Here is a 27,950-nt window from a genome sequence, read left to right on the forward strand (position 1 = left end):
CCGGGGCGGAGCCTGCGCGGGGCGGGCCGGAGCGTGTCGGGAGCGGGTGCCGAGGCCCGAGCCGCGGGACCCGAGCGAAGGCCGCGCCGAGGTCGCAGGGCCCCGCCGGGCCGCTCTAGCCGCCGCCATGGGCAGTGAGTAGCGGCGGCGAGGCCTTCGCCGGGGGCGTGGGCGCCGACGGGCCGCGGGCGGTGGGGCAGGCGACCGCCGGGGAGCGCTTAGCCCGCGGGCCGGGGAGACGCGGGCTGCGCCGGGCCGCTGAGGAGGGCGCGAGCCGGGGGCCTCCGCGGAGGCTCCTCCAGCCGTGCGAGGCCTCGCCCGGGCCGGCTGCGGGGTCGGGACCCGGAGGTCCGGGGTCTGCGCATCTTGGTGGGTGGCGAGGAGCGGCACACGGCGCGGAGAGGCCATTGGTTTTGGGGGCGGGGAGTTAGGGAACCAGGGGAAACCTGGACCACTTTTAATTTTTCAGGCAGGAGCTTAGGAAACTCATATTTTTAGTCCCAAATCACCGTTCTTTGGCATGTTAGTTGTGATGAATGAGGGTCCCTGACTTGTTTCATTTTTTAAAAAGTGATGCATGGCGTGTAGTTTCGGGGAGGAAAGGAGGCGATTGGTGGCATAAAGTTTTCTTTAAAATTTTCATTTCAGTCATTCTGTAGTGTGTACTGAAAACTAAACGTGTCTCAGGTTGTGTAAGCCTTAGGGACAAGGCCTTGCATAATGGGGATCTTTTGAGGGCCCTCTCCCAAACCCTCAACACCAGGAACCTTCACATCGCTGTTGGGGTGACTGTTGTATTAGTGGATTCCCGCAAACCCAAGCTGTGCGCCCACTGGCCAGCTAGCTAACTAGTGGACATTTGGGGGAAGCTGGAAAGGAAGTAGAGGAGACCCTTGGTCTTGAATTAGCGGTATAATGGGTTAAATTCTGCAGCACAAGAATAGACAAGTGGCAGACAAAAAAGCATTGCTTTTTACATAAATACTCCAACACGGATGATCTTAAGCCAGGAGATCAGGGAGGGTAGCTTGGGTGGAAGTGGGAAGGAAAAGGGGTAAAGGGGTTCTAGGAAGTTTCCCGATGTGATTGACATTGGTTTTACATTAGAGATGAACACTTTCATAATTCAGATTTGCTTTCCAGATCGTCTGAAATGGTACTTGGGTAACAAAACATCTGCCCATGAGAATTTCTGAATTCTGTCAAACATCAGTGGCTGCCATCATTTTGAGAGGTTTTATAAAAAGACAATATAGTCAGATCAACTATACTTCAATAAAATAAATTAAAAAAATATATAGTGTGGTCAACTTTTGGCTAACTGCTGAAGTGTAATTACCCATGTCAGTTTAAAAATGATATCCTGATGTTCATATATACAGAATACAGTGTTTGTAAGGGAAGATGATCATGACTAATACCTAGTTGTGGCTTTTTGTGTTTCTGTACGTTATAGACGCTGGCAAAGACTGAGAGATTATCATCTTCATCCTTCAGTTCTTTGGCAGGACTTTGACTTAAGCCGTGCCAGAAGAGAGTGCCTATCCTTAAAGAACCTTGGTTTATCTTTTCAATATTATGAGTTGTCTGGGAAAACAGTACTTTCTAATGAAATGTAGTTGTCATTCTCTGGGCTGATGATTGTACATACACAAGTACTTTGAGATCCTTTTGTGGGAGAGTGACCAAGCAATGAATAGCGACTTAGTGAAATGAGGTAGAGATTGTATACAGTACTTTGAAAACCTACCTATAGAAGGTTGTTCCGTGATCTTTCTCATTTATGCATTTCAGCATTTTTCAGTCCCCAATTAAGTCAGTCCTGCAGTTACAGCCCATTTCCTGTTGTACTTTCCTTCTCTGATATGTCCTATTTCCTTCTGTAATGCATGGTCTTGTGAGTACACTGCATTTACTCCTTTTGATGTAGTGGTGCTCACTGAATTATTCCTTTTCTGTATATATAAAAGGGGTGAGATTCAAGCATGAGGAAGCAAAATTGTGGTACAAGGATACTTGTATTACTTTGCTTCTGCTGACCAGCCCTTAAACCCTTTGGGCTCCTTTGTCCCGTGAATTATTTCTCTTCCCTTATGTATTTGAAATGGAGAGCATTATGGTTAATTCATTTTGGGGTGTGTGGATGGGATGGATTGCCATTAAAAGAAAACATTTGTATTTGACTCTGGAAAGATACATCTCTTTTTAAAAACTTTGTAATAGGGACATTTATTCTTTTTTTATTTTTTAACAGTCAAATTTTTAGAAGTTATCAAACCTTTCTGTGCAGTTCTACCAGAAATTCAGAAACCTGAAAGGAAAGTAAGTATAATATTTTAGTAATATAGAGGGTAGCTAAATGACTTATTCTGTTAAACTATCTAGATTGATTTATTTTCCCCAATGTTTTTCTGGTTGTAATTGGAAAAATATTACCTGTTCCTTCTCCTTGCAAGAGGCACAAAGTGAATAAAACTAGTGTAGACCTTTTAAATCTAGTTTATCTCATGGTTTCAAAACTGACTGTTCTTTAAGTTGTAACGTTTCCAAACCAAGTGTTTCTTTGGTCTGTGTGTTATAAGATATAGTATTCTCCTGTCCATTGTGGTCTACCGCACTAGGAATGACCCAGTCTGTTGGGTCAGTTTTGATGAGTACAACTGTTGCACATAAATGGATTGCAACTGTGCAGTTAATATACCTCCCATTTCTTGATTCGTTCAGTACAAAGAAAAAAATCACAGAAATGCATTCGGAAGATATTGACCACATCTAATTGTTCTTCCATCATTGTACGCCTTTGGAACTGAGGCATTTCTATTCCAGAAATATTGTTAATCCCAAACTGGTCAGTTCCCAGACATTGCTCTTTTACTGTATGCTCAATTTCGCATGGAACTAACCAGAATAGGGACTAAAAAGAGTAAAGTAAGACTTCTGTTAAACTTACTGTTTATTTAGAAGTATATTTCTTTTTTTATTGCTTTGAGGTTATAAAAATAGTTGTTCCAGTTACATGTAAGGCATCCCAAGAAACTTTAGCTTTTCATATTCTATGAAACATTCACAGAATAATATTACAGGCAGTCCTAGCTTTCCACAATACAGTGTTAACTGAAATGTGTGCGTATTAGATCTGTGTCTTTTCATCCTTTTCAGTCTCAGTTAATGTGGTACAGTGCCTTGAGGCCAGCCTGTATTTAAGTTGTACTTAATTCTGGAAAAAGTAAAGGAAGATGTTTGAGAAGTTTAGCTGTTTGCTTTAGCTGCTACTGACTAGGGCGAGAGTATTTTAAGAGTAAATAATAGGAGCATGTCATGATGGGGAATGCTGGTTAAGGTTTAATATGGATTTTTCTTTATATTTGCTATTTCTTGGTTTTGATTGATCATTCTTTGTTTTCTTGCACAGATCCAGTTTAGAGAGAAGGTACTATGGACTGCTATAACTCTCTTCATCTTCTTAGTATGTTGTCAGGTATGTAACCAAACATTAAACAAATGTCTGTACTGTTATTCTAAGGTCTTGGTTGGTTAGAATTTGAGAAACTTATTTTAGTTCAAATAGTAAATATACTGAATTATTTTGAGCAACATCATTTTTTAAAAATTATTTTTAATTGAACTGTGGTTGATTTACAATGTTATCTTAGTTCTAGTATACGACAAAGTGATTCGTTATACATATACATATTTTTTTTTCATATTCTTTTCCATTATGGTTTATTACAGGATACTGAATATAGTTCCCTGTGCTATACAGTAGGACCTTGCTGTTTATCCATTATGTATATAATAGTTTGTATCTGCTAACCCCAACCTCCCAATCCATCCTCTCCCCCCACCCTTGGCAACCACAGGTCTGTTCTCTATATCTGTGAGTCTGTTTCTGTTTCATAAATAAGTTCATTTGTGTTATATTTTAGATTCCACATATAAGTGATATCATATGGTATTTGTCTTTCTCTTTCTGACTTACTTCACTTAGTATGATAATCTCTGTGTCCATCCATGTTGCTGCAGATGGCATCATTTCATTCTTTTTTATGGCTAGGTAATGTTCCATAGTATATGTGTCTGTGTATATGTTCCTATATGTGTGTGTGTATATAATACACACACACACACACACACACACACACACCCCACATCTTCTTTATCCATTCATCTGTCAATGGACCTTTAGATTGCTTTTGTAAATAGGAGCATCATCATTTTAATCTGAGTTGATAGTGAAAATGGTTATCTTCTACTGTGTATTTCTTTTGGTTTACTAGTGGGTTTGAACATATTTTCTTTTTTCCCCTTTTCAGTTAATGATCTTTACCTATTTTTTCCTTGAGATTTTTAAAATTGATTTATGACAGGTTTTTTATTTTTATTTATTTATTTATTTATTTTGCGGTACATGGGCCTCTCACTGTTGTGGCCTCTCCTGTTGCGGAGCACAGGCTCCGGACGCGCAGGCTCAGCGGCCATGGCTCACGAGCCCAGCCGCTCTGCGGCATGTGGGATCTTCCTGGACCGGGGCACGAACCTGTGTCCCCTGCATCGGCAGGCGGACTCTCAACCACTGCGCCACCAGGGAAGCCCCTATGACAGGTTTTTATATATAAAAGTGTTAAATCTTTGACATGTATAGGGCAAATATTTTTCCACTTTGTTTGCTTTTAATCATGTTGTAAATTTATGTATTAATTAAAAAATCCCCAATAGCCAAATTCTAGAATCCTAGGGATATTCTGTGTTTATAAATTAATAAAGTTCAATGATGCTTTTTAGTAAAATTTCACAGAGATTAAGTTCATAAAATGAGGATAAAATGTGACCTGCCCATGTCACAGGGTTATTGTATTGTGAGGATTAAATTAGATAATTTAAGTAAAGTTCTTTGAGAGTTTGAAAAGTGCCAATATACATATAAGAAAGTTTAAAAAAATTACATGAGGAAGGAGTAGAACAAATAAAGTCCATAATCTGGGGAAAAGCCAAATTTATTTTTTTGAAAAGTGAAACTATTTGATCATTAAAATATTTTACTATTATACTTTGTTGGAAATTCTTTTGCGTGGTCAGGGAGAGTGAACTTTTGAAAAACACAGACAAGTAGAAAAAAAGAATCATCCATATTCCTACCATCTTGTTTTAACATCTTGGAAATTCCCCTCCCCTCCATTAAAAAAAAAAATCAACTTTTTAAGGGTACAATTTATGTACAGCAAAATACACTCATTTCTAAGTGTACATTTTAAAGAGTTTTGACAAATGTATGCATCTACATACCTACTATCTCAGTGGGTATAGAACATTTCTGTTACTCCAGAATGTTTCTTGTACTCTTAGTCAGTTCCCACCTCACCCCATTCTCAGGCAACCACTGATCTGCTATTTCTATAATTTGATTTGTCTTTTCTAGAATTTCATGTACATGGAGTGATACAGTGTCTAACTTCTTCATCAGCTTTTTGAGATTCATCCATGGTGTTGATTGTATCCATGTTGATTGTATCACAGTTTGTTCATCTTGTCACCTGTTGTTGGACATTCGGGTTGTTTCCACATGTTGGCTATAACAAATAAAGTTGCTATGAACGTTCCCGTACAAGGCTTTCTGTGGATATTTGTTTTCATTTCTCTTGGGTGAATACCTATGAGTAGAATTGCTAAGGTTTATGGTAAATGTATGTTCAACTTTGTGAGAAACTAACTCTTTTCCAAGTGGTCCCATCAGCCGTATAGGAGTTCTGGTTGCTCTGCATCGTTGTTTATTCTTAGTATTGTTCAGCATTCTAATATTAGCCATTCTAATGGATGAGGTTTTTTTTCATTTTTATTGTAATTGAAGTATAGTTGATTTATAATATTGTGTTAGTTTCAGGTGTACAGCAAAGTGATTCAGTTATATATATATATTTTTTTTTCAGATTATTTTCCATTATAGGTTATTATAAGATATTGAATATACCTTCCTGTGCTAAACAGTAAATCCTTGTTGCTTATCTATTTTATGTATAGCAGTTTGTATCTGTTAATCCTGTACTTCTAATTTATCCCTCCCCCATCTTTCTTTCCCCTTTGGTAACCATAAAGTTTATTTTCTATGTCAGTCTGTTTCTGTTTTGTTTATAGATTCATTTATGTTATTTTTTAGATTCCACATGTAAATGATATTTGTCTTTCCCTGACTTAATTCACTAAGTATAATATTGTCTAGGTCCATTCATGTTGCTGCAAATGGCAATATTCCATTCTTTTTTATGGCTGAATAATATTCCATTGTACACACACACACACACACACACACACACACACACACACACATCTTAAACCAGTTGCCTGCTGATGGACACTTAGGTTGCTTCCGTGTTTTGGCTGTTGTAAATCATGCTGCTGTCAACATTGGGGTGCATGTATATATTTTTTTTTTTTTTTTGCGGTACGCAGGCCTCTCACTGCTGTGGCCTCTCCTGTTGCGGAGCACAGGCTCCAGACACGCAGGCCCAGCGGCCATGGCTCACGGGCCCAGCCGCTCCGCGGCATGTGGGATCCTCCCAGACCGGAGCACGAACCCGTGTCCCCTGCATCGGCAGGCGGACCCCCAGCCACTGTGCCACCAGGGAAGCCCACATGTATCTTTTTGAATTAGAGTTTTCTCTGGTCATATACCTAGGAGTGAGATTGCTGGATTTTATGGTAGCTCTATTTTTAATTTTTTAAGGACCCTCCTGTTTTCCATTTCCATCAAAGTATAGGAAGGTTCTCTTTTCTCCATGGTGAGGTTTTAACTTGTATTTCCCTGGTCAATGATACTGAGCAGCTTTCTCATATGCTTATTGGGTATTTATCTTTTGTAAAGTGTTCTTTCCCCAGATATTTTGCCCATTAAAAAAAATTGCATTTTTGTCTGTTAGTGAATTATATGCATTTAAAAATATTTTCTGGATACAAGTCCTTCATCAGATATATGTATTGTGAATATTTTCTCGTAGTCTATGGCTTGCCTTTTCATTTTCTTAACAAAACTTTTTGAGCAGAAGTTTTTAATTTCGATGAAGTTCATTTTATCTTTCTCTTTGATTGCTCATGGTTTTTGTTTCCTATCTAAGAAATGTTTGCCTATTTTAAGGTTGTGAAGATTTTCTCCTGTATTCTTCTAAATATTTTACAGTTTTAGCTTGTATGTTTTGGTCTATGATCTATTCCAAGTTAATTTTTGTGTATGGCGTGAGGTAAGGTTAGGGTTCATTTTTTTCTATATGCATAACCAGTTGTTGAAAAGGCTCTCCTTTCTCCATTGAATTACTTTGGCATCTTTGTTGAAAATCAGTTAGCCATATAAGCATGGATCTATTTTTGTACTCTCAGTTCTGTTCCATTGATCATATTCCATCGTTATGGTAAACCATAACTCTTTTGATTAATGTAGCTTTAAACTGAGTCCTGTAATTAGGTTGTAAAAGTCATCCAACTTTGTTCTTTCTTTTCAAAATGATTTTGTCTATTCTAGGTCACTCATATTTCCATCTGAATTTTAGAATCAGCTTGTCATTTTCTTTAAGAAAGTCTCCTGGCATTACGATTTTTATTGCTTTGAATATATAGGTCAATTTAGAGAGCATTACCATCTTAATATTGAATCTTCTAATCCAAGGGTCTGCAAACATTTTTTTTGTAAAGGGCCAGATAGTAAATATTTGCAGCTTTGCAGCTGGAACCCAAGAAAACCCAAGAAGAAGAAAACATAACTTGAGTTACATTTCTTAAAGTGTGACATTTCTCATGACTCTTTCATGCCATAAATTAATTTATGCATTTTATGTTACCTCATTATTTTTTTTCTGTAATGTGTTTACATGGTTGTCAAGCTGTACCTTTTTTTATGTGTGTGGGGTACGCGGGCCTCTCACTGCTGTGGCCTCTCCCGTTGTGGAGCACAGCCTCCGGACGCGCAGGCCCAGCGGCCATGGCTCACAGGCCCAGCCGCTCCGCGGCCTGTGGGATCTTCCCAGACCAGGGCACGAACCCGTGTCCCCTGCAGCGGCAGGTGGACTCTCAACCACTGCGCCACCAGAGAAGCCCAAGCTGTACCTTTTTGTCTTTCTCACGCTTAGGCAGTTTGGCCCAGGGCTGGTGATTTCTTGATTCTCTTTCCACTGAATCTCAAACAGAGAGAGCCACAGTTTTCCCCTCCCAGCCACAGTTGAAGGGTTTGGGGTCTCGTGTTCTCCATAGTGTTTTTTTAGCTTGAGGAACTGGTGGGAGGTGAGATCAACTGAGAGAAGTGCCATAAATGCCACCTGGGCTCTGCTCTCTTGCTAGACTTTTGTTATGTGTCTTGTGAGGGTCCTCACCACCTGACTGAGGAGGGCTTTATTCCATTACTGACCTCAGATTGCTCCCCAGTTCCTGACTCAGTGTAGCCCTGTAATTGTCAGTTGCACCAGAGAGAGCCCCGTTCCTGGCTTCTCTCATCCATTTCCTCTCAGCTGCCAAAGGAGGCAGGAGAGATGAGGATATCTGTGCAGCCCGCTCTTCTCCAGGTTTGGAGTGTTGTGGGGATTCTGTGCCCTTCCCTTTGTGATGGTTGGAGCAGTTTCATGCTGAGTCCCTATTCCTCGATTGTTGTTTTCTCCCCGCCTATGACCATCAAGTTTATGATTCTTTTTCTTGTTTGGCTGCTTTATAGATATTTTTCCTTTAGATTTTTAAATTCTTTTACTATTTTACATGTTTTGAAAAATGTGTTTTCTTATGTATTGGGGAGGGAAATTCTGTAACCTGATCACTCACGGCTTGCCATTTTAGCCCAGAAATATCTTGCTTGGTTTCAGTGCTCACTGCGTTTGGAGATCCCTACTACTAATTTTCTATTTGTCCATCTGATTGGTTCAGGGTTTCCATTCAAGCATGAAATGCTTGTTTCTCTGAAGTGTATACTGTATTTTGTGAAGTTGAAACTGATTATTTTATGTAATATAGGGCAAAGCCTGAAAGTCTGCAACTTTGAGAGTCATAGAAAATAGCTCCTGTTGCTGCCCTTGTTGGACGTGGTCCTGTAACTATGGAATTTACTAAGAGGAGTAAAGTTAGACACTGAGTTTAATCCTGTTGACTACGGGAAGGAGGGAATACCATTACTTAGGGATGGTTGGCTGACTTTCTTGTTTGTTATCCCGCAAAGCATCTAATCATGGAGGTAATGGCTATCTCTACGAGACTCAATTAAGGAAGGTAATTTGATTGATTGGTCTCTCCCCCACTTAGGGAATATTGTGATATGGACTATCCTGTAGTGTTAATTGGTTTTTATTCAATAACTTCCTTTCTCCCCATCTCTCACATTAGCTGAAGAGTGTTTGCATCTATAGGGTGCACACAAAATATTGTGCTTCTTGCTTCTGCTAACCCAGCTAATATATTCAGATGTCCAAAGAGGTTTAGGTTGACCAGATGACCTGTTTAAAATTGCTGGCAGCATCTTTTGGAACTTTTTTTTTTTTTTAAATCAACTTCATATAGGGAAGGTTTATGAAATTGGAAGTGTATTTTTCTCCTACATGGTGAGGGAGGGGGTATGGCCAAGTGCTGTGTTCTGAACATGGGTCGTATAATAGGAAGCATTCTGAAGTTAAGGTTTGTTTTTTTTTTTCTGATTAAAAAGTAATATGTGTTCATTATAGAAAATATGATAAATGCTGAAAAGAATATAGAAGAAAAAAACAACAGTAATCCCACCGCCTGTGAATAATCACTGTTCAAGATTAAAAAAATTTACACCTAGTTTTTTCTTCTATGCATATTTTTACAGTGTTGATCTTTTACTTTATTTATACAGTTTCATACCATTCTTTTTATACTAGGTTTCCTCAACAATGGCACTGAAGTTTAGGCTGGATAATTCTTTGCGGTGGGGGACTGTCCCATAAATTGTAGGATGTTCAGCGTCTCTGACCTCTACCCACTAATGCCAGTAGCACCCCCCTCAAGTTGGGACAACCAAAAGTGTCTTCCTATATTGCCAGATGTGCCCTGGGGGGGCATAGTTGCCCCAGCTTGAGAACCATTGTTTTATACTTAATATTACAACATAAGCACATCCTCATACTGTTACAAGCTTCATAGTATAATTTTTAATGGCTGCATAGTATTCTACTGTATATCTCGTCTTCAGTCTTACATTTGGAGTATGGCCGTGGCTGTCACTAGTACCCATAGCTTTCCAAGATTATTCTGTGACGTGGTAGATATATCCTGTACTGATAGGAGCATTTTCTTTAATTGCAAAAACATAAAATTTACCAACTTAACCATTTTTAAGTGTGCAGTTCAGTAGTGTTACATATATTCACATTGTTGTGTAACATATCTCCATACTGATAGGAATATTTACTAGTGAAATGTTGTAAGTAATGATTCCCATTGTTTTTATTTTCATTAAAGAACTTTACTTTTAAAGTATGCTTGTTTTGTTATTGAACATGAGAAGTAGTGGGGTTTTTTTAAGTATTGCAAATATTAAGTGAATGCATTATAAATTAAGTTCAAACTTAATTTATATAATACATTTTTATAAAATATTTTATGTAATCTTATAGATACCACTATTTGGAATCATGTCATCAGATTCTGCAGATCCTTTCTACTGGATGAGAGTTATTCTTGCATCCAACAGAGGTATATGCTGCTTTTCTTTTGCCTCCATGCTAGTACTGACATCAAATAGATGTGAAAATGTGGAAACAACTATTTTTTGATGTCTATGGGGAGGGGCAGTATATGGTAAAAGAAACTCATTGCCTAGGAGAAGAGACAAACATAAAGATAATTACAAACCTGTGTATTTATTGTAATAATAGAAGTATGTACAGAGTATAGAGTTACGACAGAATGGAGTGATTAGCATTGTCTAGAGCTTTGGTTCTCCATCTTTTTGTGGGTCATGTTTCCTTTGAGAATCTAATTAAATTTATCTGTACTCTCCCTAGAAAAATGCATGTACATTCACACGTGCAGATTTTTCATAAAATCTCAGGAGATTTCCTGGACTCTCTGAAGTGTATTCTTGAGTTTCTCATGGGACTGAAAGACTGATCTGTGGTGCCAGGGAGGAGATGATGCTGGGAGAGCATTTGGGTTGGAATTCAGCCTGTGGACCGTCGGGAGAGGGAAGCCTGAGTCACAGCACACATGCATGAGGACACGGGGTGCAGGCTGGGGATTCGGGTGGGGGATGCTGATCAGTGAGGCTGAGAGATAGGGAGGGCCTGGATCAGGAGGGGCTTTTGGGGTGGGTTTTTTTCTACATCAAAAAAGTAACATTTGTTTGTTATAAAAAAAATGCACCAACATTTCAGATTTGTATAAAGCTGAAAATGAAGGTCTCGCTTCTCAGGGGTAACTCCTGAGAAGACAACAGATTGGTGAATAACCGTCTAGACCTTTTATCTGAATATATATTCATATATATGAATTTATATACTTTTTTTAAAAACTGAAAAATAAGACCTACTATATAACTATTCTGCTACTTGGTGTGTTTACTTAATATCTTGGATGACCTATTTTACTGAATGGCCATATACTATTCCATTATATGGATGTGCCACGATTTCTTTAATCATTCATTCAGGTATTTATTGAGTTCTTCCTATGAGTGGAGCTTTGTGCTAGGTGCTGAGATTAGAGCAGTGATCAAGACAGTGATGCTGTTGTCGTGGAGTTTATGTTACTCTATTTGGGGAGGTAGACTCTACATGAACTGTATCTTGGGAGGGGGAAGGGACATTTGAGCAGAGACCTGCAGGACGTGAGAGAAGGCCATGTGAAGATCTGGGGGAGGAACCTTCCCCCAGGGAATAGCAAGTGCAAAGGCCCTGAGGTGCGAGTATGCTTAATGTGTTCCAAGAACAATGAGGAGGATGGTGTGATTGGAAGAAAAAAGGAAAGGGGAAACGTGGTAGGACATGATGCTGCAGATGAATCCAAGAGCCAGATTATGAGGCTTGTAGACAGTAAGGAGTGTGTTTTAGGTATGACCCCAAGGCCTGTAGGATCTGTCATGCATGTAGTTTTTTTCCCAATTTTATATCATTATAATCAATGCTACCATGACTACTATCATACTCTTCTGTAAGTTTTTAATAGAATGAATTTCTAGAAGTTTAACTGCTTGTTTACAAGGAATGTACACTTAAATTTTTGATAGATATTGTTAAATTGTCTTTCAAAAGCTTTGAATTATTTTATACACTCTGCTATGGTGTATGAGAATGACCATTTCGCTTCCAATAGTGGATAATATTTGTCCTTTAGTCTTTGTGTTAGACAAGTAAAAATTGGTATCTGGTATTTAATTTGTATTTCTTTATGTGTTGGTGAGCTTGAACATCATCTTATATTTTTATTGAATATTTCTATTTCTTCTATGAGTGGACTTGTTATAAGTCATAGGAAATTACTGACTGGTTTAAACACAAAAATGGAATTTACTGGAAGGATACTAGTCATTTTTTGGAACCCAAAGAGGAGGTAGAACAACTAAGCCTTGTGGAGAGAGAACCAGCTTTCAGACCTCAGCAGCAGGGGCAGGGAACCTTGTCTTTGTGATCTAGCTTCAACAACTCCTGGGTTCTTCAGTTCTCAGTTCAGAATTAGAAATTACCAGGATTTCCACCAGACCCAGCCAGCTTTGGTTACAGTTTCAGGGTTACATAGTACAGATTTGGGTGCTGGGGTTTCCTCTTATGTTGTTGGTATTTTCCTGAGAAAAGAGCATTATTGGGAGTGGCCATGCCATTTATCTTTTTTATTTTTCTATTTTTTTTGCGGGGGGGGGGGCCTATATTCCCTGTGTTGTACAACACACCCTTGAGGCTGTCTTATACCTAGTAGTTTTAACCTCCCACTCCCCACCCTATATTGCCCCCGCCCACCGCCACTGGTAACCTCTAGTTTGTTCTCTGTATCCGTGAGCCCGCTTCTTTTCTCGTTATATTCACTAGTTTGTTGTATTTTTTAGATTGCACTTATAAGTGATATCATATAGTATTTGTCTTTCTCTGACTTATTTCACTGCTGTTTGTTCATTTTAAAATTCATTTGTAAGAATTCTTTGCCCTTTAGACATACGAGCTCTTTGTTACTTGTGTTCATTTTTCTTTTAACTATTACCCTGTCTTTTGCCACATGGAGGTTTCACAGTTGTATCTAATCATATCGTCCATTTTTTGCTTGTGGCCTTTATGTATTTTGTTATAGAAAGGCTTAGAGAGGCTTTTTCTTTTGCAAGATTATAAGCATACTCACTTCTGGTACTTTTGTATTTTGTCTTTTATGGTTATATTTTCTAAATCTGTGGCCTTTATTTTAATGTAAGTCATGGAGATAAGGAATCTAGGCTTAATTTTCTATATTGGCCAGTTATTTGCCAAGGTCCATTTATCCTTCTTTTCCCTATTGAGTGGAAGTGCCATATTTCCTAAATGAAATGTTCATTAAAGCTTGACTGGATTAATTTTTGGACTAGATCCATTTGACAGTTTTAAATTTTGGTGATTTAATATAAAAAGAAATCTCCCTACCTGCCTACTAGCTTTAATGATAAAACATATTTTTATCTTTTCCCATTGAGGAAGTATCTGAGAAAACATGAAGAATCCATTTAAGATGCCATATTTTTTAAAAATTTATTTTATTCAAGTATAGTTGATTTACAGTGTTGTGATAATTTCCGCTGTACAGCAAAGTGATTCAGTTATACATATATACATTCTTTTTCATATTCGTTTACATTATGGTTTATCACAGGATATTGAATATAGTTCCCTGTGCTATACAGTAGGACCTTGTTGTTTATCCATTCTCTATATAATAGTATGCATCTGCTAATCCCAAACTCCCAAACCGTCCCTCTCCCAACCCCCTCCCCCTTGGCAACCACAAGTCTGTTCTCTATGTCTGTGAGTCCGCTTCGTAGATAAGTTCATTAACAATAGAAACATGTTGATAACCAGACTAAAATAACAGGAAATGATTTTCCATTTAAATATTTAAATGAAATCAAACTGTACATGCTATTTTTGAATATTTTTCCTATCCACTATGTCATTAACATTTTTCATGCCACTCAACATTCTACAACATTGATTTTGATGACTTTCTATATAATTTTATATTTTGAATTAGGAGAGTCACAGCTATTCATTTTTGTGTGTGTGTGTGTATGGTACGCGGGCCTCTCACTGCTGTGGCCTCTCCCATTGCGGAGCACAGGCTCCGGACGCGCAGGCTCAGCGGCCATGGCTCACGGGCCCAGCCGCTCCGCAGCATGTGGGATCTTCCCGGACCGGGGCACAAATCCGTGTCCCCTGCATCGGCAGGCGGACTCTCAACCACTGCGCCACCAGGGAAGCCCCACAGATATTCTTAAATATCATCTTTTTATTAACTTGTTATTTAATTTTTGGGCTTTTAAAATCCTGCGTTAAAATGTTTAGTGTACATTTTAAAAATAGTGATTTGGACAGAAATCTTGGACAATTTCTTTCAAAGGATTTCTTTAACAATTTAAGTTTAGAATTCACAGAAATTTACATTTTTGTAGTATTTGTAGTAATTTTGATTAATGCATTGTTGTGAGGTTGTGTTAATAAATGAGAGGGTTTTTTTTAGCAGTTAATGTTTAGAAAATGAAAATTTGCTTGTTAACATTTAACATGTATTTCATAGACATAATTAAGGACTGGGACTCTTCTAAATTAATCTGCATTGGATATCGTAAAGATTATTTACTTTTTTCCCCTTCCTTTACAGGAACGTTAATGGAATTGGGTATCTCCCCAATTGTAACATCTGGTTTGATTATGCAGTTGTTAGCTGGAGCCAAAATCATTGAAGTTGGAGATACACCCAAAGATAGAGCCCTATTCAATGGAGCCCAGAAACGTGAGCATCAGTACAATTAATAAAGAGCCTTTTCCAAATTTGAGAATTTTGTGGCAAAGATGTTTTTCTAGTCTTTTTTGTCTTTGGTTATAAGCATGTACTCCTTTTCCCCCAATTTTTGTCAGTATTTGGTATGATCATTACCATTGGGCAAGCCATTGTGTATGTCATGACGGGCATGTATGGGGATCCCGCTGAAATGGGTGCTGGAATCTGTCTCCTTATCATCATTCAGGTAAGAAATACAATTTTTCATATGGATAACAAAAAAGTTTGTTCCTTCTTTTCTTTTGAAACAATTCTTTAGGTGATTGATATACTCATTTTCTTACTTTATTGAAGTGACATGTATAAGTTGTTTCGATGTTAAAAATTAAAATGTAATAGCCCCGTAGATGTCTAATAATTATGGATCAATCAACTGTATTTCACTGATTCTAAGATGCACATTTTTCACATTTTGATGTCTCTGAAATCAGGATGTTTTCTTAGAGTTGATGCAGTCACACGTGCGGTCAGCCAGGTGGCGGTCGTGATGGTAGGCATTGCCTGCATGTGTACGTCAACTTGGTCAAAGCTGTTTATATCGTCCTTATATCACTTGGTTATATGCATTGTTGATAAAACATGTCGTTGAGTTTAACTGCTGTTTAAAATGTCTTCCAACAGTCTGCTGTGATTTGTTATTGAAATGAAGAGTTATTGTGTATAAACAGAGGCACAGAAAGAGCAAGTTAGATGATAAACATCTATGTCTAAGTCTAAACTTTTTTCTAAGTAGAAAATAAAAAATTCTTTGTAATAGGTTATTGTGTCATAGTTTAATTGAAGTATTTTTTTCTTTCTTAATGACACACATAATAGTGTTACAAATAATAGTATCTTACAGTAAGTGAAATACCATATAAACACACATGTATATCCTATGGATTTTTTAAATGGATATTTTGGAATGGAATTTTTGAAGGCCAACGTGATTTTCCCTCTACTGAGTATCTTAAAATGTGTAAAGTTTGGAAGATATTTCTCTAATGTAGTCATTAAAAATCCTTTAGAGAAGTTACCCAGGAATGGACTGTACTTAAGTTATATAATAGTTATTTACTGGATTTTGAAAAGAAGCTTGCTTAAGTTAAACACTAAACGTCTAGAGTCCTGGTTATCTTGGAGATGCCTCTTGTTCACTCTACGAAATTAGGATTAATTTAGGAAAAAAATTTTTTAATGGTCAAAAGGATCAAAGTCAGAAAAATAGTTTAAAATAAAACTAAAACACCAGTTTATTAGTATATATATACATTGAGAAATACAACCATTTCGGATTGGCATGCTTGACCATCTTTTTTTTTTATAGGAAATCTTATATAGGAAACAAATCATAGTAAGAAGATTGTTTAGTGAGTATGATTCAGAACAAGGAGAATGGGATTGTGGAGGTGTTTATTGGGCATCATTAACGCATATCACATATCACAGGGCTTTTCTAATGAAATGGAAATATTTCATCTTTTAACCAGGGGAGGAATCTTTAATGGACTATTAGGTAGTTTTCTGAGCCCCAGTGAGTTCCCATTTGGTATAAGGTACACTTCTTTAAAGGATAACTTTGTCATTATTTCTCCATTTAAAAAACACCTTGGGACTTCCCTGGTGGTCCAGTGGTTAAGACTCCGTGCTTCCACTGCAGGGGACACGGGTTCGATCCCTGGTCAGGGAAGTTTCACAGGCCGCATAGTGTGGCCAAAAAGAAAAAGTAAGAAAATTAAAAAAAAAATAAAAAACACCTTGACTGGCAAATTTACAACCCCGGGGAATTAGAGGAAGAAGAGTTGCAATGGATGGGAAAGAAGATCCTCTGAAAATTGGTTTTAGTATCTTTCAGTTCTTTGACATGAGGATACTGATACACCAATTTTTGCCTTATTTTGTTTCTTTACAGCATTTGCTTTGTGACCCATAGTTAGAATAACCCTGCTTTCTAAAAGACACTCAAAATTGGCATCTTGCTCTAAGAACATTACGCATCAGTAAAATTTTTCTAGTATTTTAGTAAGGGTGTATTTATATTCTTAAGGAACCTCAGCTGACCAGTTTTGGGTTAGTTAGTGAAAGTATTGACTTCTTATGAAGTCAGTTATGAATTTGAATTGATAAAAAATGGAGTTAAGCTATTGTAATTTTTTTTCCATACCAGAAATCAAGGAATAGTTAAATTCCTGGAATGGAACAAGTGAAGTGGGTATATACTAAGTTGTTTACATAAATTCTGGTGCACAAATATTTGTCCTGTGGTTAATCCTTCTAGTGTTAATGTATAGAGAAATTTTTCACATTTGATCATAGGTGGGTAGTGACCCATTGCATCTTTTTAAGGCTTTGCTAACATTGACAATGTGTAGATTTGCTAAAGAGATGTGATTAGATCAGTGTGTTTCCACCTAGAGATTTTGAAAACTGTTTGCATGCTGTTATGTAAGGTATTTCTCACCTTAATTATTCTTGTTTCATTCACATGGTCAGTGTTTTTCCACTAGTGAGTTTGGGAATCTAAATAGTGGGTGTTGATTAAAATTTTAAAAAAGAGTAGAGAGAGTATCAGTGTGCATGGCACATAGTAGAGGTAAGTATTATTTTGTCAAACTGAGTTGTGTGTGTGTGCGTGCACGCATGAGCAAGGTTGAAATGTTTAAGTGTTATTTTTATACATACTTTAGAGATTCATATGTATTGAACATTCTAGAAGGCATGCAATTAATATTCAGTTTTTTTTATCAACTGTTCTAGTCAATGAGATGCTGTCAGTTTCTGATTTCTCATTCCCTGCATAGGCATGCATGCTTTTTACCATCTCTTATTCCTTTAGTTATAGAAACCATTTCTCATTTAGGTTTCTCTGTAATTCCTTTGTCCAGTTAGAGAAGCACGAGTTTGATTTTCACCAGATATAAATGAATCACCCTCTAGTCTGATGGACATTGGTGTGAACAGGGGTTTGGAGAATTATCGTTGTTTCAGAGCTGCCTGTGTGACCTTGGACAGGTCATTTAATTAGAAGTCCATGGAAACACTGGTTGGCTGATGGTTTGTGGACAGCTATCATGCCCTGTAGAGGGTGGGCTTCTGTATTTCTGATGGGGAGTAGGTACTTGTTACATAACTGTGGTCAAAATAAAATCTCAGTAGTTAAGTCCTAACTTGTCTTTTATCTTGTCAAATTGGTAAAGTTGGTTTTCAAACAGTAAAGAATTTGTGAGCTCTCTTAGGAGTTTTGAGAATTTTACCTTTTTTACAGTCCATTGAAATTCAAATTTAAAGATTGTAAACAGACAAGTTAGGCTCTGTACAGCCATTGAAATGACAGTTAAGGAAAAGAAAAAACACGGTAAGGTAAGCATGCTTCAAATAGTGTACTGTAGTTTTCTCTTCTTAACAGGGATATTGGGTGAACTGAGTAAGGAACGAGGGTGGGAGGCTTCAGAGCTGGGAGGAATGGAAGGAGCATCTCCTCATGTCTGTAGGAGGGTGTCTTTGAAGTGGGGACAGGTGTGAGATTGGGGGCCTAGAAGCACATTTTCTTCCCCCCTTGATTAGGTTACTGAAGTGTGGGGAAGGAGTCACATGACCAAAGAGGTCACTTGTAAAGCTATGGATTATTTCTAATTGATACATAATTTTATTGATGTTTTCTCCAAGAGGAAAATTAAGAATTTTCAATTTCACATAAAGTTAGTATGCTTTCTTTTTTAAAAAAAAAAAATCATGAACTTAAGAACCTGGTGAACCCTTAATTGTTTTCAGGTTTATATTCAGTTTTTGTCACTGTATGTATTGAATGCATTTTTACATTGTTATAATCTGTGTACATATTTGTGCTCTACTTTTTGACTTATTCTATTGTATATTTTATATATTATACACATATATAAAATCTATAATACTTAAAAATGTATCTGCATAGTTCACATGCTTTTCCTTTAATGGCCTATAAAATTGCATCTTGTTACTGTATCATAATTCATTTGGTCTTTTACTTACTTGAAGCTATTTGGAATGCTTTTCAGTTTCTTGCTGTCATAAATGCTACAACTTTGTGAACATTTTTGTTTTAGGGTGCTTTTCAATAGGTCTTATTTAAACATTATAAGAGAAATAGAAATATACTTTAAAAGTCAAAGTGTCTGCTTTATAATGTAACATTTCCAGTCCTCTCATTTTCAGAATTGGCTTCTGATGAAACTAAATCGGGTTAGATGCAGGGTGTCATAATAGTGATACTGCATCGACTAGGTTTTAGTGTTGAAAATGCCTGTACTTTGAAAGTAGTCAATGGTGTTCACTGCCCCTTTCTGAGTTTATTCTTGCTTCAGCTTACTTGCATTTCTTTCCCCACAGTTGTTTGTTGCTGGTTTGATTGTGCTGCTGTTAGATGAGCTGCTACAGAAGGGTTACGGCTTGGGGTCTGGGATTTCCCTCTTTATTGCCACCAACATCTGTGAAACCATTGTCTGGAAGGCCTTTAGTCCCACTACCATTAACACTGGCAGAGGTACAACGCACAGGGACACAACTGCACGGGTTTGGCCGGGTGTGTGCTGAGAGGAGCATGAGGTGGTGGAGCGGGACTGCCGACAGACGCCCTGGTTTGCTGTCCCAGGCGACGGCGGATGTCAGGTGTTCCAAAGCTGATAAGCAGAGATTGGTGGAGTATGAACTGTTGCTTCAGAAAGAATAGTATCTAAAATTTAGCCTCTGCTCATTTAAAATTTCAGTGGTTGCAAACATTTAAAAAATTTTATTTGCCTAAGCCATTGTTGCAGAAGTCATTGATTTTGACTGATTTCAGCATTCCTCGAGGGATAAAAAGGTAGTGGATTTCAGATTAAAAAAACATCATTTATTGCATCATCAGGGAGTACTAGTACTTTTGCTGCTGTTCTCCTTGGCTTTGTAATAGCACCTAAATTATGAAATATTTCATTGTGTTTCCCCTTACCCATCTCCACTTCTCTCAAATGCCATCCAAGATTTGTAATGGTTAACATCTAACCTGGTCCCAGCCTTAAGAAAATAGCGGTGATGGTTTATTAATATACTTAGTAAAATGAATTAAAGGCAAGCTTGGTAGAGTAATGTCTGTCTTTCAACTCTGACATCTTTATTCTGCTTTGCTGCTTCTTTTCCCCATCTCCCCCCACCCCACCTCTGAATGTTCTTTTCCCTTCCCTAAAGTAAAGGTGAGGCAAATCATTATGAACTAAATATTTGCTTTGGTTTATTCTACTTTGTTTTCATCAAGAATAGTCTCTTGAGAAAACTTAAGATTTATGGAAAAAAGAGACATATTTGCCTCAATGATGTAAATATTTTTTAGAAGCTCCACACATGGCTGTATCTTAAACATAGATGAATTATCTGGACTCATATTTTCTGCCTTGTACTGGAGCTTCAAGGTTATTTGTTTTTGACTTTTGGGACAACTTTGGGTAATGAAGCTACAGCCGATTTCTATCTTGATTTATCAGGTACCGAGTTTGAGGGTGCAGTCATAGCTCTCTTTCATTTACTGGCCACCAGGACAGACAAAGTTCGAGCTCTAAGGGAGGCTTTCTATCGTCAGAATTTACCCAATCTCATGAACCTCATTGCTACAGTTTTCGTGTTTGCTGTTGTTATATATTTTCAGGTAAGTATACTTTCTTCGCTGAAGTTAAGTGGAGTGTGGATTTTTATTTTGCTCTTAAAGAGGAGAATACCATTTGAAATGTTAGCAGCTAAGTCAGTGTTTCAAAATCTAGTTAGGCAAATAATTCCATCGTTTAGACTCTGAGGTGCAAAATATTAGCAATTATGAAGTAGAAAAGGATTTCTATTTCTGTGTGTCTCTGTGGAAGGGAAAGTTTGTTAGCATTGTCTTTGCAAAGTCCCTCCTGTGACTGTTTGCCTCGTCTGGAGTCGTGGTACGTGCAGCCTCTCCGCCTCACTCCTAAGCTTCCTTTTTCAGGGATTTCGTGTGGACCTGCCCATTAAGTCGGCCCGGTACCGAGGGCAGTACAGCAGCTACCCCATCAAGCTCTTCTACACCTCCAACATCCCCATCATCCTGCAGTCGGCCCTGGTGTCCAACCTGTATGTTATTTCCCAGATGCTGTCAGTTCGATTTAGTGGCAACTTTTTAGTAAATTTACTAGGACAGTGGGCTGTGAGTATTTCATTATTTATTCTAAGTATTCAAATTTATTGTAATTTGCATTTCATGCTTTTAACTGAAAGAGATGAGCCATAATTGAAGCAGTTGCTATATATAACACTTCCAGATTCATTTACCTGTAGCCCAGTTTATCATTTATTTGGAAGAGTTGTAAAACTGTAAGCATTGTAAAACTAAGATTGGCCGAGTACTGTACTATTTTACGTCTAGGAAGCATTTTCACATCTCGTTTGAGTGACCTTTTAGGTTAAAATCACAGTTGCTCTTATGAAAGTGATTCCCTGTTTTGTAATCTTATTCCTCTATTGTCTAGAATAATGGTTTTTTCCAAGAAGCTATCTGCTGATTATATAGGATACCGAAATCATCCTCTCCTGCCTCCCTCGCCATTTTTCACGGCCCAAATGGCAGTAAATAAGAAAGGCACATAATAACTATATTGAAGAGAGAACAGTTGCTAGAAATGGAATCCAGTAAATTCTGCCTTCCTCTTTTAGATTTTCATCATAGCTCCTAAAGCAATCCAGCCACATTGTGATTGAGGTGTGAGTTATTGTAGGATTGAATTTTTTTTTTTTGGCTGCGTTGGGTCTTCGTTGCTGCGCACGGGATGGGCTTTCTCTAGTTGCGGCGCGCAGACTTCTCATTTTGGTGGCTTCTCTTGTTGCGGAGCCCGGGCTCTAGGCGCACCGGCTTCAGTAGTTGCAGCATGTGGCTCAGTAGTTGCGGCACGTGGGCCCTAGAGCGTGCGGGCTTCAGTAGTTGCGGCGTGTGAGCTCTAGAGTGCAGGCTTAGTAGTTGTGGCACACGGGCTTAGTTGCTTCGCAGCATGTGGGATCTTCCCGGACCAGGGATCAAACTCATGTCCCATGCACTGGCAGGCAGATTCTTAACCATTGGGCCACAAGGGAAGTCCAGGATTGAATTTTGACTGGTTTAAATTTTCACCTGACCAAGGAGTGTTTTTTCCCCCTTAAAACTACAGAATTAGAGAAGAGTAAGAGCCTTTATTGTTTTCAGAATATGTAATTCTAGAATTTGTATTCCCCCAAAGAACTATTTTTTTAGTCATTCCTGAAATACGGTGCTTATTCTATGCATTTGTCTTAACGTGCTACCTTTTGTATTGTAAGTTGTAGCGACGTATCTTTCTGCATTTACTGAAGGCCATTTTTAAAATGTAAAGTTTAATAGGATGAAACAGTAATTCTTGAAAGGCAGTTGAAGGAAGTATGATTCCCTTTATCCAGAATAGTTGACCCTTGAACATGGGTTTGAGCTGTACGGGTTCATTTAGACGCAGGTTGTTTTCAGTAGTAAACACTTCAGTACTGCATGGTCTGCAGCAGGTTGAATCCTGCAATGCAGAACTGCGGATACGGAGGAGCCGTGTACGCGGAGGAGTAACAATAACTTATATGTGGATTTCGACTTCATGGAGGGTTGGTGCCCTAACCCCCTCGTTCAAGGGTCAGCTGGACTCCTTTTCCATTCATTTAACAGAAATTGGATTGCCTGTGGTGAGGGGAGGGACTGTCCCTCCCCTCATGAGCTAATAATCTGGCAGTCATTATTACTATGATAATTTCACAGTAATAAATGCACTGAGTGGTTGTATAGATTGTGTTGTGATCTTAATGAGATTTTTTTTTAAAGTGAGAGAGCTATTGGGAAGTTTAATTTGTCAGGGCTTTTGATTTAGAATCAGTGATTCTAGGGGCACAGTAAATGAATCATTTGGAAATTGTAAATTCAGGAACCAGACATTTTAATCATTGCATCCAAAAATTGCTTTCCCACCATCTATGCCCAGAACTTCTATTTAATATGAGCAAATACATGTTATTCCCATTTCTTTTACTATAAAAATTCTTAAATGTTTGTGTGGATTAAAAAATCCCTTTATACTTATTAAAAGACTACTCTTTACAATATACAAATCATATAAAGTTTAGGTAGTGAGTCGTTAGTCTTCTGTTAATATTTCAGTTGATTGCATTCTTAATAGCATACCTTGAAGTGAAAGAATATGTATGTACTCTTAAATAGTTCAGAAAATTTCTGACTCTAAATATTATCAGAGATCGATGTGATCTATTCCTGTCTTCAGGAAGAGAAGATTCTTCTTGTAGAAGTATTATAATTTTTTTTAAAAATTGCTCTTCTGTTAATATATTCACAATGTCTTATGTAATAGACACTCACTATGTAATTTTTTTTTTACTCACTATATAATTTTGTAAGGGTGAAGATATCAGACACAAAAGTAAATCCTTTAAGTTACATAGAATCATTAGCTGTAGGTGCTTTGAGCTTAAAACATCATCATAATTTTTGAGGAGTTTGAAGTCACAGAAATGTGACCATTTGTGCTTTTTATTCTTGTTCTATAGGACGTCAGTGGGGGAGGACCTGCTCGTTCTTACCCAGTGGGGGGCCTTTGTTACTACCTTTCTCCTCCTGAGTCCATGGGCGCCATATTTGAGGATCCTGTCCATGTGGTTGTTTATATCATCTTCATGTTGGGATCATGTGCATTCTTTTCTAAGACATGGATAGAGGTGTCTGGTTCCTCAGCCAAAGATGTAAGTATTTGGTTTGTTTGAAAATGAAAAAAAAAATTCATAATTTTTAGGTGTCAAATGGTAATTGATACACTTAATTACTTTTGTAATTTTAAACTCAAATTCATACATTCTTAATGAGGTAATGTCATCCCCAGGGAGTTAAAAACTACAGGTAGTTCCTGGAAAGTGAAAAATTCTTAGATTTTACAATGGTTTGTGACCATCCAAAGCTCAACTCTACCGGACAAAGTCTTATTCCTTAGTATTTAATTTCTCTTTAGGGAGGTGATAATTAAGGAAAGATTGAGAAACCCTGGCTTAAGGTATGGATAATGTGGTTGTGCAGCATTGTAGCCTCAGGGAATATTATGATATGACAGTGTCTACTTCAGTCTTCCTGTATTTTCTGTGGAGAGCACTTCACACAGAACCTAGTAGTAAACAGTGAAATAGAGTTTGATTTTAAAAGTTGTTTTTCTCTTCGCAGGTAGCTAAACAGCTTAAAGAACAGCAAATGGTAATGAGAGGCCACAGGGATACCTCTATGGTTCATGAGCTTAATAGGTAAGGAAGGCCATTAGACTCAGTCTTGGATAGGAGAGAGAGAGAATGTGTTACATACACACACGTGTTCTTGGTTTTTCAATCTATCATTTGTTCTCAGATGTTATTTAAATTCATATTTGAAGCACTTTTCTTCTACTTAACACAAAAGAACCAAAATTTAACACAAAAGTGAATTGTTCTCCACATCAGAATTGACACCTAAATTATTTTAATTGAAATTATGTTCCCTTCACTGCTCAGCCCAGTGTTAAAATGCTGTAGGTCAGAGGTCCTCGTCTGGCTGCACTTAAAACCACCTGGGAGCTTTTAAAAAATACTGATATCCCGCCTCTAGGAATTGTGATTTATCTGGTCTGAGGTGGGTCCCAGGCATCAGTTTTTTGTTTTTGTTTTTGTTTTGTACGCAGGCCTCTCACTGTTGTGGCCTCTCCCATTGCGGAGCACAGGCTCCGGACGCGCAGGCTCAACGGCCATGGCTCACGGGCCTAGCTGCTCCGCGGCATGTGGGATCTTCCCAGACCGGGGCACGAACCCATGTCCCCTGCATCAGCAGGCGGACTCTCAACCACTGCGCCACCAGGGAAACCCCCGTTTTTTGTTTTTTGATAACAGTTTATCGAGATATAATTCACATATCATGTAATTTACTCATTTGAAATATACAGTTTAGTGGGGTTTTGTTTTTAGTATATTCTGAGTGTGTAATCATTACAATATAATTTTTAAAACATTTTCATCACCTGGAAAGAAACCTTGTACCTATTAGTTATTCTCCATTCCTACCCACCCTCCCACCTCCCAGCCCCAGGCTTTTTATCTAGTGTCTGTAGATTTGCCTGTTCTGGACATTTCATATAAATGGAGTTATATGTGATCCTTTGTGACTGTCTTTTTCACGTAGCATAATGTTTTTGGGGTTCATTCATTATTCGTGAATAATATTCCCTTGTATGGATGTACCATGTTTTGTCTATCCATTCATCAGTTGATGGAAATTTTGGTTGTTTCCACTTTTTGGCTGTCGTGAATAATGCTGTTGTGAACGTACTTGTTCAGGTTTTGTGTGGACATATGTTTTCATTTCTCTCAGAGTGGAACTATTGGGTTGGGTAGTAACTGTGTTGAACGTGTTGAGGAACTGCCAGACCCTTCTCCAGAGCAGCTGCCCCATTCTGCATCCAGCTGCAGTGTCTGGAGCTGCTGCACGTCCTCACCAGCACTAATTCTTGTTTTGATTTTAGCCACCTAGTAGGTATGAAGTGGTATCTCATTGTGGTTTTTCCCTTTTCATTGTGGTTTTGATTTGCGTCTCCCTGATGAGTAATGATGTTAAGCATCTTCTCATGTGTTAATTAGCCATTCAAATATGTTCTTTGGAGAAATGTCTCTTCTTTTGCTCATTTAAAATTTCTAATTGGGTTGTCTTTTTATTACTGTTTATAAGGGTAAAAAAAATATTTTGGATGTAACTCATCAGGTAAATGATTTGCAAATATTTTGTCCCATTCTGTGGGTTGTCTTTTCACTTTCTTGATGGTGTCCTTTGATGCACAAATTTTTAATTTTGATATTCAGTTTTTCTATTTCTTCTTTGGTTTCTTTGTGCTGTTTTTGGTATTGTATCTAAGAAGCCAGGGTCACAAAGATTAATCCTCTTATGTTTAGGTCTGTGACAACTCTGAGCTCATTTTTGTTTCATGTGAGATAGGGGTCCAGATTCCTTCTTTTCCATGTGGATAGCCAAGTGTTCCAGAACCATTTGTTGAAAAGGCATTGGTATTTTAAACTTTTTATTTACAACATGGAATAGATTGCAGAGTGGTATAATGAACCCCTGCGTTCAACTGTATCCAGCTTTAGTCGTTATCCGTCTCCCATTCTTGTTTCATCTACTGTCTTCCCCATCCATGGTCCCTCGCCCCCATCTTTTTTCCCCCTCTGGAGTATTTTAAATACAATCCCATTATTTTTAACAGTTCTCCAGGTGATATTAACATGTGGCCAAGGTTGAATTACTATTGAATAGGGTCATCCAAATCTTGTCACATAAATTTGATACTTAGAAAGCATTTTGATATTTACTCTTCATCTACGAGAGGGAGCTAAAGGTTACCCACTTACAAACAATATTAAACATTCCAATACTTAAATCACAGTTGAGGATTCTCCTCTTCTGCTGTAAAAATCATGTATTGCCTTTCTTGGCTATTAACTGGTTTCTTGAAATCAGATCATTTCTTGAGTCATCATTCCTTTCATCATTTTCATCAACACATAACTGTGCACAGCCCTGGACGAATTGTCAGTACTGCGGACAGTTCCCTGGCGCGTTAGTTCAATTTTCTTCTGCCTGTTACTGCTGCTTCCTGCTGCCCCTTCCTGTGGGCCTCCCCTGCCTGACTCGGGGTTTTGTCTTCCAGGTACATCCCCACGGCGGCTGCGTTTGGGGGCTTGTGCATCGGCGCCCTGTCGGTGTTGGCCGACTTCCTCGGGGCCATTGGCTCGGGCACTGGAATTCTGCTTGCAGTCACCATTATTTATCAGTATTTTGAAATATTTGTTAAGGAACAGGCTGAAGTTGGCGGGATGGGTGCTTTGTTTTTCTAAATGTTCCAGTATTTTTGTGTGTGTGAAAGGGAAAATATTTTGACTCATTGTTTTTGTCAGATAATGCTGGCTCCCCTTTTCTTCTCTCACAGTTTGTTTTCAAGTGTTGACCGTCTCATTCCTGAAATGGGCACGGAGCTAAGCCTGTGTGCAGCATTAGTACCAGCTGCCTTAACATTAAAGTTTACATTATTCATTAAAAAACCTACATGCAGTGTTGCCTGTGATGCTGGAAACCAATGTACCTGCCTTGCCATGTTCGGTTGTGACGGTGAGATGGTGACGTGGATCAGTTTTGCACACAACATTCAGGACACTCAGTATTCCCCCCATTTGTTTAAAAATAAATGCAGTTCAAATTGCCACTTTCCAGTATTTTTGAGCTTATTTAATGAGTTCTGGATCATTTATATCTAATCTATATTTTAGATATAATTACTTTTTATACTTTTTTAACTCATAGTATCCACATTCCCACCCTCCCCCATTTTATTTGTTCCTCCTCAAAGCAGCCACTTAGCCCAGATGAGCAGAATCAAGCTTTCAGAGTCAAATCTGTCACCAGAAACAACTGCTTATAATTACTCTGCCTGTTTTCCATTCCCCTTTCCTCCCAGGGACAGCACAGTTGGTGCTGTTTTACTGTATCGGCTATGCCTTGGAATTCCAACACGTCACTTGAGAATACTCTTCAAGATACTATGCCCCAGTTTTTTTTTTTTTAATCCCTAAAGCAAAGATCTAATTCTCAAGCAATGTCTGTAGTTCAGTGGGGGTGAACAATGAGTAATTCATGCTAGGAATCTGTATATGTTGTTGTACTTTATAGCAGCAACATGAGTGTAAACAGTAGACAATAAAATTTTATTTAATAAAACTTTTGGTTGTGTTGGAAAAATAAAATCTAGTATTAAATGATTTCTAAGATTATATAGGTTCATTATATTCATACAGAATTCATCCTGAGATATCTATTGCAAATGTATTAGTTTAATCCTAAAAATATTGAGGGACAGTGAGTGGCCAACAAAAGGGTGCTCAGTTTTGTGACTAACATT

The 27,950-nt window shown here is 38.1% G+C and overlaps 1 protein-coding gene across 6 annotated transcripts; it reads left to right on the forward strand.

Moving 5' to 3' along the window:
- SEC61A2 (SEC61 translocon subunit alpha 2) lies at positions 1 to 27,257 on the forward strand. 6 transcript variants are annotated; one of them, XM_067701312.1, is made up of 13 exons: positions 11 to 134; positions 1,457 to 1,560; positions 2,255 to 2,322; positions 3,413 to 3,478; positions 10,596 to 10,674; positions 14,812 to 14,943; positions 15,069 to 15,178; positions 19,336 to 19,489; positions 20,466 to 20,626; positions 20,945 to 21,142; positions 23,545 to 23,736; positions 24,206 to 24,282; positions 26,706 to 27,257. In XM_067701312.1, exons 5-13 carry the CDS (start codon positions 10,614 to 10,616, stop codon positions 26,890 to 26,892), a joined length of 1,272 nt encoding a protein of 423 aa, XP_067557413.1. In that variant the 5' UTR covers positions 11 to 134; positions 1,457 to 1,560; positions 2,255 to 2,322; positions 3,413 to 3,478; positions 10,596 to 10,613; the 3' UTR covers positions 26,893 to 27,257. The 6 variants fall into 6 exon arrangements, with proteins under 6 accessions (XP_067557365.1, XP_067557404.1, XP_067557413.1 ...); XM_067701264.1 differs by lacking the exon at positions 1,457 to 1,560 and having other exon boundaries at positions 1 to 134; XM_067701282.1 differs by lacking the exons at positions 1,457 to 1,560; positions 10,596 to 10,674 and having other exon boundaries at positions 64 to 134.
- The last annotated feature ends 693 nt before the right edge of the window (positions 27,258 to 27,950 follow it).

The sequence above is a fragment of the Pseudorca crassidens genome, chromosome 1 (assembly GCF_039906515.1).
Source record: "Pseudorca crassidens isolate mPseCra1 chromosome 1, mPseCra1.hap1, whole genome shotgun sequence".
Taxonomy (NCBI): domain Eukaryota; kingdom Metazoa; phylum Chordata; class Mammalia; order Artiodactyla; family Delphinidae; genus Pseudorca; species Pseudorca crassidens.